The following is a 13501-nucleotide window of genomic DNA, read 5'->3' on the forward strand; positions in this document are numbered from 1 at the left end:
TAGTTGGCAGGGTGACCCATCTTCCTGCTAAGGGAGTAAGCCAGTTCCCTCAGATAGCAGCAGCAGAGGCTGTAACAGCAAGTCACATTTTTCTAGCTGAAGCACATGCATTTAACTAAAAACTAATGTGTAAGCAGGAATGACGAACAAAATAGCTGTAGAAGGGATATACTATGTTTCTCTTGGAGATCCAGGCACCACTGCTCAGAAGAGGGTAACAGTAGGCCCTGCCTCCCTGTTGTACTGACCTTCACAGAGTAGTGGGCATTCATCCCTTATCTACGTGGAATTTACATGATCTGTTCTGGACTCCTGGACTTTCTGATAGAAAACCTTATAGCCTGTATTGTGGTAATGTAGAAATTTGGAATTTGATGTGAACCCTAATACTAGAACTGATTTTGGTACTAACAAAACAACAGGCCAAGTACTGAAATACAGGTTTCATTTTCCATAGATGTAAAATCAGCAGTTGCTTCATAGCACCTTACTCTAGTTGGCCCCCTTCTCCTTAGTTTTGAGGGCTTTATATGTTCATTGATTAAATAAAGTCTTTCTTTAATTCCAGAGAGGTGGTGATGCTGAATTCAACCTTTTTGTTTCTCAGCTAGATGAGCTTGTTAAATGGCATAAACAATCATCAAGTAGTCAGTTAATCAAATTTAACTTTATTTCTGTGAATTTCTATACCAACATCATGAAGTTTTTAGCTGAACAACTGATACACGTGTACAGCTTAAGCAGCTCTGAATGGAAAAACTACTGCTTACATCCACTTCAGAAGGTAAACTCTCAAAAATGCCACCAGCTTCTTGCTGTAGGTTGTTTTAAATACCCTGCTTCTCTTGAAGCTTCAATTTTTGTATTAAAAACTGCAACATGAGCTTTAAAAAATGAAAGCAAAGACAAATCTAAGAAATAGATTGAAATATTCCACTGAGGTGGAGTCTGTCCTCACCTTTTCATAACTACTGGAACCATGTACAAATATACTATTTCTCTTAGCTAGACAATTTTGAAAAGAAGGGAAGGGCTAACAAACTCTTAAAGCTTCATCTTCCTACCTGAATCATTTGAACATTTGGTATAAATTTCTTTTAAAATACTGGCAATGCAGAGTAGTGCTGCCCCAGTGTACCAGTCAGTCAAAGTATATTCAGTGCAACAGACACTGAAGATTCTTCAGCCATGACCTGCTTTAACTGCATTTTCTCATGGTATATGAAAGGGAGGTGAATTGTTCTTTTTGCACTTGGAGGCTGGAATGAGATTTTGTGGAACTGCAGCAACCACCTTCCATCAAAGAGGCTGCAACAATGCAAGGAATGAGCCAGTTTAAATGCACCCTGGCTCCACTGCAAGAAGCAGCAGGTATTGGGGTGATTTCATCTATGCTTAAAGCTTGTTCCTATTTCTGGGATCTGAAAGGGAAGCTGTAACATATAAAACTAGGTTCTTCCTGCTCTGACTGTTGTCTGTCACTGGCAAATGTGGTTTCTGCGACAAGCTGCTACTTTCCATGTAGCTGTGATGATCTCAGCAAGTTAAAGGTCTCTGTGCCCCCCACTCTCCTCACACGGGTGGGCTGCACTTAGAGCATCCAGGAAGCATCTCTGTACAGCTCCAGGAGAAGTTTGTGCTGCTCTTAAGACCTGCTTGGCTTATTCCAAGATAAGGCAGTAGCTGCTTGTCACAAAGCAGAGCATGCTCGTACAAAGAGCAGTCTTCTTGAAGAACAAAAGTGGCATCTGGAAAGAGGTGTCGCTGCATCATTTTGGGTAATACTGACTAACTGCAAGTTTAATCAAGTACCATGACCAAGGAGGCCATGCCCTCCAGGCCTGAAGGTGATACAAGCTATCCAGTCAAACCAGTTTTTCCACTCAGCTGAAGAGGCACAGCAAGGCCAAGACTCCTGCCCCAGTAAGACTGCTATATCAGAGACCATGGTGTCAGTTCTGGCTGTCTGTTCCTCTTCAGCTTCCTGTCCTTCCAGCACGTGGCCTCATTCATGCCAAGGTGACCTAAATGGGAGCCTGCACAAAGTTACAATTCTGTGCTCAGAGGCAGCAGCTATTTCCAGCACTGTCCCTATTGTTAAGCATTGTTATTAAGTACTGTTAGCATACTCCAGCACTTCTTGAAAGGATTTAGAAAACAATACAATGCAATACAGCCTTCTTAATGTTGTTACTGTACTGCTTTTATCAAAACTGCAGGCCTATCTTGGGCTGTAAGTCTCATATGCGGTAGAGGGCGAATGTTTCCTACTTTTATAAACCCATTCACTAGGGCAGTATGCAAGTCAGACGCCTTTGCCATTAACTTATCAAGTCACAGGGCAGAAGTGAGATGGAGCAGGACAGGGGCTGTAGCTGGAGAAGGAAAGGTCTCCCTAGGTGAGGGGTATGTCCAAGTCATCTATACTCAGATTAAGATTAGACAAGAACTGACGTTATTTTGAGTCAGATAACAACAACTGCAAAAGGTCACAACTGCTGCAGTTTTAAAACCAGTGCTTTGTTGTAGACAAATCACAACCTACTTTTGCATATTACATTAAACCCCACAGGTCAATGTAAATATTTTTAGCACCATTACAGGTCAGGAAAGACATTTATGACATGCAGTGTACCTAGTGCAGAATCTGTAAGAGGGAAATAGTTCTGCTTGTGCAATTCAAGCAACATGTACACACCTCCATAAACTCACCTGATATTAAAAGATTACAAATCTTAAAGTGGAGTTGAGCTCCTAAAATTAGGTCACTGATTTGGTTCTGCTCAGACCATCATGTGATCTATGTGTTTTTCATCATTTATTTAAAAGACCCTTAAACAATCTCTTGTTCTTGGTCTGCTAGATGGTATCAGTAAGAATCTATTTGTTTCATCATAAGTTTCCGGCTGTACTCGTAGGCAAGGAACAGTGCCCCGTTGGCCACAAATGCACGAATCATAGTTGGTGTCAGTCCAGAATACAAGGCAAGCACACCTGGAAATAAAACCAGAGCCAGTTATCAATTTATTAAAGTGACTGTGCATCAACTACTGTGCTCTTACCTTTGTAGGATACTAAGCAATGCTTCTGCTTAGAGAAGCATGAACACAGAGAGCTGAACTCACTAGTGTAGCTACTGATTGTAGTGGTACTGGATATTGATATGGGAGTATTTAATGTTGTAACAGGAGTTTAGCCATGTAAGGGCTTATACTAGATGCTTATTTCAGGTATGACTAGGTCTTGGTCAGCTGAGATAACTTGACAATGGCTGTACAACAGCTGGCAAGGGGGCAGCAGGACTATGTTAGAACTGTATCCCAAGTCAGACTCTTCTTGGGAGTCTTATCTAGCAATGGGGCCAGAATTCATATCTGCTGCCATGTATATTCTCAGACCCTCTTCCAAAGCACCTGACAAAGGCCTTTTCCAGAGAGGAAATGCTGAAGTAGATGCCTCAAGTTGCCAGGCTGGATAGGGCTGTTTGATAAATCAATCCTCAGTCACATATTAACTCTTAGAGGTGAAGAAAACTTCTGCATGGAACTTACCTAGTTCCTTTAGTTTTCATGTATAGATTTGGTCACAGGTAATAGAGCTCATTTCTTTATCTGCTTTTAATGCATAGTAGTTTTCTGTTAGGTTTAAGTGAATCATCTCCTGAACCAAGAGGCAGGGAAGATGAAGTAGGTCTCAGTTTCTAGATTCTAAGCTTTCCACACTACATGAAGTAGATATTTGTTTGCTAGAAACAGTTATTGTCTGTCTCTAACACATTATCACTGGACTAGGTCTCTTAAGTCATTTTGGGTATTGGAGGGTATAGATTTCAGTTTGCAGCCTTATAGATTCAGTTGATCTGCTTGCATACTCACCTTCTGTTCTCACAACAGTTAAAAATGTTCCCATAAAGCCTGCCTGTTTTCCAGCCATTGAAAGAACCTGAATTCTAGATTTGACACAGTCCACAGGATACACAGCAATCCACAGACAGCTGCCTCCGAAACCTCCGCTCAGTAACAAAGGAATGGGACCTAAAAGTTAAGAAATATGCTTTTATACACCACACTTTCCCCAACACAAATATAACATTATTTCATCTACAGGATTCAAAGGGAACAGAGGAACCTGCTTATGACAAAAGAGCAGTTTCTGTTCTCTCAATAGCCTTTAAGTTAATTTCAGCCACTGGTAAATTGCAAGTCTTAACTAGAAACTCAAAGATTATAAAGAGCACCTCTTAGATTATTGGCCATGCTAAAAAACTGTAACTTAAAGTTCAACTTTGACTTTATTAACTAAATTCACTTTTTTAACACTTGTAAATAACCTTCCAAGGTTAATTGTGAAATGGCTTAGAGTAACATCATATAGTGCTACTAATCACATATACAGGGATTTATTTGGTACAGTGGAGTTATTTTGTGATCGGTCATTTCTTTCATGATGTACCCCAATTTTGTGTTTCAGATCAGATGTTTTTAAGTGTTTTGTTACAAGTCCAAAATGCATGCAGCTGAAATTCTGACTCCACGCAAGACAAAGTATTACTGGTTCAGTCTTTTACCAGGAAAGAGGCAATCTTTATTCTTGTATGACTGTTTTTTTTTCATTTCTAATTTTCAATCTCAGTGTTCTCTTACTATCAGTGTAACTATATCTAATGGTCAGCATACAGTTCAGCATATACTTGAACACACCGTTCAAGGGACTGCAGCTAAATACTTCAAAATCACTCTGAATGCCAGCTGAAATGTCTTGTGTTACACTGTGGGATCAGATATTTCTGCAGTTTTGTAGTGTTAGCTCATTGTATTAATTCTCTATGATGCATCCTGCTTCATTGGAAAATGGTCACTTCAATAATTTATTACTATGGATACACAAAATACAGCCCTCCATATTTAGTATGCCTCATTTCCTTCATTTTGCATATATTTTACAACATCATTAGTATATCTTCAGGGAAGATACACTCTCCTTTATGTCCCTCATGACAGCATGCTAAAACCCACCTCTAAAAAGGTACCATACCTAATTCATCTTTTGGTCTCCCAGAGGCAAAGAATGTCCGGCTCAGTTCATACCCTCCAAAGAAGAAGAAGTAGCCTGGGACTTCCCGCAGCAAAGTGCTGGACAGGCCACGATAAAATCCAAGGGGACCATCCTTTTGGATAACACCTTTCACTACTGACCAAACTGTACTGAGAGAGGTTGATCCAGTCAGTGATACTAGCCAGATAATAAGAGGTTATAGAACAATAGACAACTGCAGCAACAGTTAATGGTGAGACCTATTGGGCAAATAATTGGATTCATGTAAGACTTAGAGGAAAATCCTGCTCTGAGGAGCAAGATCTGAAGGAACCTGAAGGAGCCGTTCACTGGCATCCAGCTTTACTATCACCCAGAAGGGCTGCAGGCTGTGACCCTCCCACCCCCAACTCTCCTCTGGTTAGCAGTGCACTACAAATGTGACACTGAGCCAACACAGGATTTGAAGAAATAATACATAAGAAAGGGTTTCAGAGATATTAAGCAGGGTGTATACTTACTTGTGTCCCTGGATTATCTTTCCTGACAACTGCATTTCATGCATAGCCTGCAGCCGGCACTTCACCAGCTCTGTGGGACAGAGAACAAGGGTGGCAAAGGCAGAGGCAAAGGAGCCTGCAGCAGCATTCTGTAGATCACTGCAAGAAAGAAACTGCAGAAGGTATTTGGGCACTGAAATTTAGTGCAGTAGAACCAACACACCAGCAATCAGCTTCCTGGAGTTGTACCCTAAATAGCATCAAGAAAAACTGACTTGGTGGAAAGAAAGTCTTGGTGGAAAGATTCTCAAGGGCAAAGGACAGTTACTTGAACCAGAGGCAGGAAAAACCTATTCCCATTTTCTTACACAACTGAAAGACACCCTTTTGACACCAAAGAGATATACTGCAACCTCTACCCTTTTTGCTATACTTCAGTGATTGCAGCAGAATAAAAGCCAGGAAGAGAAGATTTTATAGCATTTATAAAGATTTCCATAGACTTGTTTTACTGGACAACTTTTAGTTACTAATTACTTTCTCAAAAGAGAATAAGACCAATAATCACTTCATATAGATAGATGTCAAATTCACTTTACCAGTATTAATAAAGGCTTTCAGAGGAAGATGCTAGAAAACTGAAAGCAGGCACAATGGATCACTGTAATCTTTGTATGGGTGTGCTGCTATGAATGCAACCATGTGAATCAGAGACAGCACAAACATAAACCACACCACAAGTAAGACAGCACTGTCATCTGTAGGGACTCAGTGTTCCAAAACTGAGGCTTATTTTGTGGTGATTTTACACGTACCACAGATTCTGGGTTGCTAAACTGCCAGGACTCAAAAGGCTGTTACTCCAGGGCAACACTGCTTTATGATGCATTTTGAACAAGCTCCCACAGACACTAGTGTTTTGGACAGGAGCTGCACAATAGCACAGAAGTGGAGCTTCTCTTTCAGAACCTGGGGAGTCAGCACAGCTGAGACTGATCTCACTGCAGCACAGAAATTCTTTCCATCCAAGTGAGATGCTTGCCTTGTGCCCAGCAGTTTGATACATCTATAGTATCAGAGATTAAAGCTACAGCTTTTCACCTTGAAGCATCACAAAACTCAAGTTGTTGACATGAAGCTTGTGACATTCAGATATGGCAGTAATAACAACTTTCAAAGTGGAAGAAATCAGTAACTGCCTGCAGAGCAGTGACTGGAATTTAGCACTTCTCTTCCCATTTTGTCTCACATTAGACTTCAGCATGAAATTAAATCTGTTGGTTGAACTAAGCATATATTAAAAGATAAACAGAATTTAGCATTCCTCTCTTCTTTTCTTTGTGACCTATGCATCAGTGACATGTATTCCTTTAACTGAAAAATGTTTTATAGTTTGTCCTTTTTTGAAAGTGTAACACTATAGTAAAAATGGGTGGGGGTGTCCTGGACAGACCACATGTTCTCATCAGGGCCCTGCTGAAGACTATGTCAATACAATTCTCTCTTATATGTACCTCATAAGATATATGTAAGGTGTATATATATATGGTATAAGATATATATAAGTTATATATATCATATACACAATGATCTAGATGAAGAGAATAAGGAAACAACACCAAGGGACAATCTTTCAAGTAAACTTCTTTAGTGCTTTGTTGTAGAGCAACTCTGCAGTCACACTATATGACCTTGAATCAACAGGGCATTACAGAGCCATCTTGGATCTGAAAACCACCATTACCTGACCAAGGAAAGAACTGTCAGATACCAAAGGTGCTTGCTGTTGCTGCATACTCACATTCCCATTCTGTATCCAGCTCCAAAGACAGAGTAATGCACCAGTGTACAGTTTCTGTTTCCTACACTACCTTCCCTACATCCAGCATGACCATGGTGCCTCAGTCATGTGAGATGATCCTAGGACCTCTGCACATCTGTGGTCTGCCTTCCAGGATGATCACAAAAGACGGTGAAGAAGTGAAACATACTGCTAGTAGGCCTACCTCCTACATTTCAATGGGTAGGAAAAGGTAAGGGTTTTGTAATGTGAGCAAGCTTTTGAACCTTAAATAAAGACATTTTTAAAAGCAAGACAGTATTAGAAAAGTGCCCTTCCCCCTTAGTATGCCTCCTTGTAATAAGAGCCACTACCTCCCCTGCAAAATCAGAACCTAGAAATTAAGGGAATTCTAACTTTCAGGTGCTGAAATGCTCAATCCTATCAGTAAAAACATTCCAGGTCTTGAGTACTCCAGTTAAGCCGTAATCATCTACACAAGCCAGCTGCAGTGACTGGTTAGTAGATGGCTCTGTTATATTAGACACTATATTGTCACACTAAGGCCTATATTCCAAAATTTACTACACTGTGCACCATCAGAAGAGAGCCGGGGACCTCACTTGCACCCTGACAGTACAGTATTGGCAAAGAGCAATTGCATGAAATTTTATATACTTATTTATTTTAAAATACAAACTATATATTTATTACTAACCTGAGCTTTGTTTTCCTGTCTACTCCAACAATTCTTCTCACAATTTGTTGGCAAAATCCATAGCACATGAACAGAACGGAGTTCTCTGCAATGTTGGCTACAAGCGCTGGTGTGGTTCCCTTGTAGAAGCCTCGAAATCCCACTTGCTTATAGGTTTTGACAAAACAGTCAACAAGTCCTTTGTACATGTTGGGGAACGTCTGCATCTTCACCTTTGCAGTGTCAAAGGGCTGGCCAGTTGCCACACAGGCAGTCCCACCTAGGCAAGCAATGGAAGTTAACAGAGTGGCTGCAGGTTATCAAACTGCAACACCTATGCTGAAGCGCCAGTATAAGGAAAATCACACAGAAAAAATTAATTCATTCTCTGTAGGAAAAGACAAGTGCACTGATTTTAGCACAATGGCATCAATTGTCACTGGTGAATTTAGTTACCTTAAGAAAAAAAAAATCAGGCAAAGGAGCAGTAACAACATGATTCTCATTAAACATTTCTTTATCTCATGAAAAGCAAGCTTCTAAATGAATCTGTTCCCTTTTATAAACTTGTACTGAAATAGAGGTATTGTTCTGCAATCAAGTCACTTGTGTCAATGAGTTAAATAACATTTTCCTTTGCCCATTAATGCAGTGGTTCAGAAGACATCTCTGATTTTACATTCTAGTAATAGCAAAAAAATCCCAACCCTGAAAGATTAGTAATCAAGTGATATCTCCAGGACAAGAGGAAGACTGCTGAGACTGCTAAACTGATCATACATAATAAATTGATAACCAAAGAATCAAACCCTTTACTTCAAAACTCCAGATAGCTCTTAAGCATGTTTCTTTCCAGACTGGAAGGAAGTGTCAAGTGTAAGCTGAAAAAGGGCAAAAGGGCAAAGTTTCTCAATGTGCTATCTTCTCCATACTGAACTGCAAGGTCAATACCCTGAAAACTTGCACAGTATTTCCATCAATGTCATCAGTAACCGTTTTGCTCACAGTGCAGTGTTCTTCTGCAAGATCTAACTCAGTTCTGTAGTCTGCAGGAAGAGCTGATGTTACACTTTTTCAGTAAGAAACAGCAATAGCAATCTATCAGCAAATACCTGACAGGAAGCACATGATAGGTGTACCTTATATAGGGTTCATGGTTTTGTTACATTCCTTAATTTATCTGTAAATGCAGATAGCAAAGTAACTGAAATGGAAACAAATTTGTGCATCCAATTAAGATTAGTTATTTTTCTTTTAAGTGGGGAGAAGAGTAAGCATTTGTTTAGTTAGTGTTATTTGCAATCCATTTTACTCTTTGCGAACACATTTGTATAACACTATTCTTGCTTCTCTGCAAAGAGGTACTTGAGAGAAACTCGGGATCTAGCTGCCATAAAATCTCATTCTCAACCAGATGGATCATTAAAAACTTCAGAGCAAATCATGCAAGGAAGCACAAAGGGTTTCCTGCTCTGGAAGGATAACCAAGGAGAAAAGTAGCTGGCTCAGACCAGTAACACCCATGTGAGCTTCAAATGAAAAGCAGAGCTGGAAAGGATCAGACAATGTTATTTGCAGGGAAGTCAGGTAGATATTAATCTACAGGTCAAATGCTAGGTTCCTGTAATAAAATAATGACTGTTGGAAGATACCCAGAGAAACCAGGAATGGTCTTTGAAATGTAAAGCTGAAAAACTGGAAGTTGACAGAATGGCTGTTCCAAAAAGCCTTTTATTGAAGTTGGTGCAAAAAACCTAGTAAACTGCAACTGGAACTTTGTAAGCCTCAAGATAAAGACCAAGAGTCCTAGTATTTATCTGAAATATATTAAAAAAATAAAAATTCTTCCAGCCAGCAGTAAAGAGTCATAAAAAACCCAACCCAACTACAAAATTAAACCAGAAACCCAAAAAAGTCAAATCTGTTACAACATTCAGACAAGTGTGGTCCTAATAATAACATGGCAGTGGTGGGGAAAAGAGTTCTACTGAATGAAAGAAGGGATTAGAGGTTGCTTAGATCCTAGGTAAAGGACTGTGACCACAGACAGCCAAATGACTTATTCTTGTCCAGAATTTGCTTGCCTCAATATGTCATTACTTATGAGGTAGTCAAGACTGTATCTGGAGAGGAAGGTAAAACCAGGTTGTACATTTTCTGGAGAAATGAGCTGTTTGCTTACTTAATTATTTTTTCTAAAGAGTGCAGAGATTGCCACACCAGACTTGTGGTGTTACCCCTTGCTTTCTCACTGCACTGTTAACCTCCACTCTGACAAATGACTTCAAGTAACTACCACTGAATGCATTTAGCACCATTAATACTGTCATACTCACAGCATTAACATTGTCATAAAAGGACTGACTAATTTATTGTGTGGGGAAAAAAAAAGATCACTAAAATTGTCTAAACTAGTTACAAAAGTGAATTAGACAAATCTTCCACCTTTTCCATATAACCATTGTTAGCTTATAAGTCAAAAAGACCCCTTTTCCCTGGCAGTGTTCAAATTTGCATCCCTGAGCCACAGACATTACCAACATGGCAATATCAGTGAGACAGTGCAACCATTCCCACACAACTGGTCCAGCAAAATTTTACAGCACAGACTGGACTGAAGTGGAAGTCAGTTACACAAATTTATCACCAGTTCTCCTACTGAGCTTTGGAGGTTTTAGAGATCCACACCAGGATGTTGTCTGAGCCAGAAACCTTTCAGATAGCCTCCTGTCCCTTTCAGTTAGGGACGGTTCCTGTGACAAAAGCAGCACCTCAATCACTCACACATCGACTTCCTTGCAAAACTCTGCTGATACTCTGATTCTTAAACTCATGTAAGCAGAACTTAAACCTCCTTATAGAAAATGACTAGTCTGAGTAAGGTGTTATATCCTCACTGTGTGGCAGGGGTTTCAGCAGGGAGGAGCAATAGGGATATAGTTACAACACTGGCTGAGGTCACTGCCTCTCCTCATACCCTTAAAACACAGAAGGTGAGACTTTTTATAGCAACTGGAAACTGCTTTTATATTTGTCAAAGGCATTAAAACTGTATCTCAGAAGTTTTGTGCAATAAAGCATTACCTGCAGCACCTGCTGTGAGGTCAATAGCAGCCTGAACAGCAGAGTTGATCCTCATGCTTCACACTTGTTTATCAGTTATTTCAGAGCAAAGTCTCCTGTTGCCTGCTAGGTATGGAGATACTTGTTTCCTGAGGGAAGAGAAAGATGAAACATACACAGTTTACAATAAGTTGACAGGTGAAAGCATTACAGGTGTGCTTTCAGATCCACTCTTCCATTTAGAGACAGAAAATGGTTGTGGTCAGGAATGAGACTTAGCATATTTGTATTTTGACTGATTTTGTTGCATTGGGCAGGTCTCCTGGAGTATCACTACCTAGGTTCAGTTCACTTGGGCTTTCCAGCTTCTTATCTCTCTGGATCTCTCAAATGAAAGCAAAAGAGTATGTCCAGGGAACAGTGCTGAAGGTTACTTTTATATTGATTATAGAGGCATAGTCTTCCCTGAGGTGTCTAAGGCAGGAATATTTCATGCTGGAATATTTAATTTCCTCACCTGTAAAGCAAAACAGAATCTGCTCATGGGGAAGAGCAACTAAGAAAACTCTGCCAACGATGATACAGGCACACTGGGTGGCTTTCAGAAGAGGAGTAGAAAGGGAATGAACATGAACATCTTGAATTGTGTCTGGCTGTCATGTTCCTAGTGCAAGTCCCCCCCCACACCAGAATATTATAAATAAGAATTACACCTCGTCTCTCAGGAAGGCAGCTGAAAAGCAGAAATACAAATGTAACACTTTGAAATAAAACATTCAAATGAATTCAGTTCTCAAGTTTGCAGCAAGATACTTTCACTGGGCAAGCAGTTAAAACAAGCTTATTTATCTGGAGTAAAATAACTCAGCCAAAGAGCTCCCACTGTTTCAGAACCGGGCTGCTGAGCGAGACGCTTCTCTGGCAGTGCTGTCAAAAAGCTGCATGAGTCTTAAAACCCACACAAATACACAGAATTAGTGCCTCACTGGCTTTTAAGCCTGTCTTCAAGCACAGTACATCAGTAAACAGAACAATTTTCACTGCTCTACCTACTGTAATCCTTCTTTTGAAGCCTGTTACCTCCCAAAATATATTTTGGCATAATATGAATGGGAAACATAATTCCCAGTAGGCTACCTTGAAAGAATCATAAAAACACACATTGTATAAACCACATCCTTTGTATAAGAAACATAAGATGCTTGAATACAACCAAGGCTTTAAGAAAGCCTGTCTCTAAACAGATTTATTATTCTTAACACTAAAAAAATACACCAGTAGGCCAAATACTGTCACTCAGTGACTTTACCTATCGAATCTGTTACATAAATCTAAATGAGTTTAATACAAAATAAAACGTTGCTTTTGCAATAAATGACACTAACACATGTAATTTCATAATTGTGCCTTCAGATTTGAACTGTTTTGTCACTGGCAGCACAGCACGCTGGGTGTTACTTCAAAACGGAGGCTCCAAGGCCAAATTATGCTTTGTTATCCTATATATCTCATTAGTGTTCACACTGCACTCCGAGTTTCGCTTCTCATTTAGGAGAGAAAGAAACAAATCATTGAGACAGACTTTGAATGAAAGGAATTACTAGAAAGCAACAACTGTCTGTGCTCAGTAAAATGTACACTGCTTTCATCAGGCTGAGTGCTTATCGACTCGTGCCAGTCCCCAAAGGGAGCACATGCCAGATCACCCACAGAAAACTTGGCAGCAGAAGGAAAAAAGTAAATGCCTATAAAAATATGGACCTTTTAAGAGAGAAGGAAGTTTAGCTGTCTGATCCATATTAGCACAGTCCCACTTTCAATTTATGTTAGTCAAAACGAAATTAGTATAGTATCAGTACGTACCTCTTTTTTCCCGTTTGCAATAACACTACTCTATTAAAAGTTGCATGTAGGTAGAACGAGGCAGCAACTGCTCTGTGACTTCCAAAGCAAATCCAAACCTCAAACCTGGAAATACAGAAGCCTAAGTGTAACAGGTCCTGCAGAGTCCTCTGCAAGCAGATGTTATTTCAGCCCCAGATGTTTCTCCTTGCCGATGCACTCTCCAAAGAGTGAGATGCACGCAGAAGGAAGCGCTGCTCCTTGCAATGGCCCGCGTGGGCAGGCCGTAGCTCGGCTCCCCAAGGTCACAGCGGGCCGGCACCCCGGCGGCAGGGCAGCAGCGGGGCTCACCGCGGGCACTCACACGTGGGAGGGCACACACCGCTCCCGGGCCACACCGCCGGCTCCAGCCTTCCTTAGGGAGGAAGGCTCAGCACTCCCGTTCCGCCAACACCCGCCCGTTTGGAGCAGGAAGCCCCGGCCTGCGTTCGGCGGGGGCCCGCGGTGGCAGAGCCCGCCCGACCCCGGCCCGGCGCCTCTCCCGGGAGGCCGCAGCCGCCGCTTCCCGAGGGGCCGCGCATCGCC

The 13501-nt window shown here is 40.9% G+C and overlaps 2 protein-coding genes across 5 annotated transcripts in view; one reads left to right on the forward strand and one right to left on the reverse strand.

The window, feature by feature from the left end:
• MRPS31 (mitochondrial ribosomal protein S31) overlaps positions 1-13501 on the forward strand; it is a 56205-nt gene that overhangs the window by 19328 nt on the left and 23376 nt on the right. The window lies entirely within an intron of this gene.
• Positions 649-13397, reverse strand: SLC25A15 (solute carrier family 25 member 15). Its single transcript, XM_015630853.3, has 7 exons — positions 12938-13397; positions 11096-11223; positions 8033-8291; positions 5556-5693; positions 5035-5204; positions 3876-4034; positions 649-2994 (listed from the first exon to the last, which is right to left on the reverse strand). The coding sequence occupies exons 2-7, from the start codon at positions 11148-11150 to the stop codon at positions 2870-2872; spliced, it is 906 nt and encodes a 301-aa protein (XP_015486339.1). The 5' UTR covers positions 11151-11223; positions 12938-13397; the 3' UTR covers positions 649-2869.

The sequence above is a fragment of the Parus major genome, chromosome 1 (assembly GCF_001522545.3).
Source record: "Parus major isolate Abel chromosome 1, Parus_major1.1, whole genome shotgun sequence".
Taxonomy (NCBI): Eukaryota; Metazoa; Chordata; class Aves; order Passeriformes; family Paridae; genus Parus; species Parus major.

What these genes read in the sequence shown, in the direction of transcription:
- SLC25A15 (XM_015630853.3), bottom strand. Translation starts at nt 11,150, where the DNA reads ATGAGGATCAACTCTGCTGTTCAGGCTGCTATTGACCTCACAGCAGGT. An exon ending in GACAGGAAAACAAAGCTCAG is followed by an intron (nt 5,694 to 8,032) that starts GTTAGTAATAAA and finishes TCTTTCTTGCAG; the next exon opens with TGATCTACAGAATGCTGCTG. An exon ending in GAGACCAAAAGATGAATTAG is followed by an intron (nt 4,035 to 5,034) that starts GTATGGTACCTT and finishes CTTAACTTTTAG; the next exon opens with GTCCCATTCCTTTGTTACTG.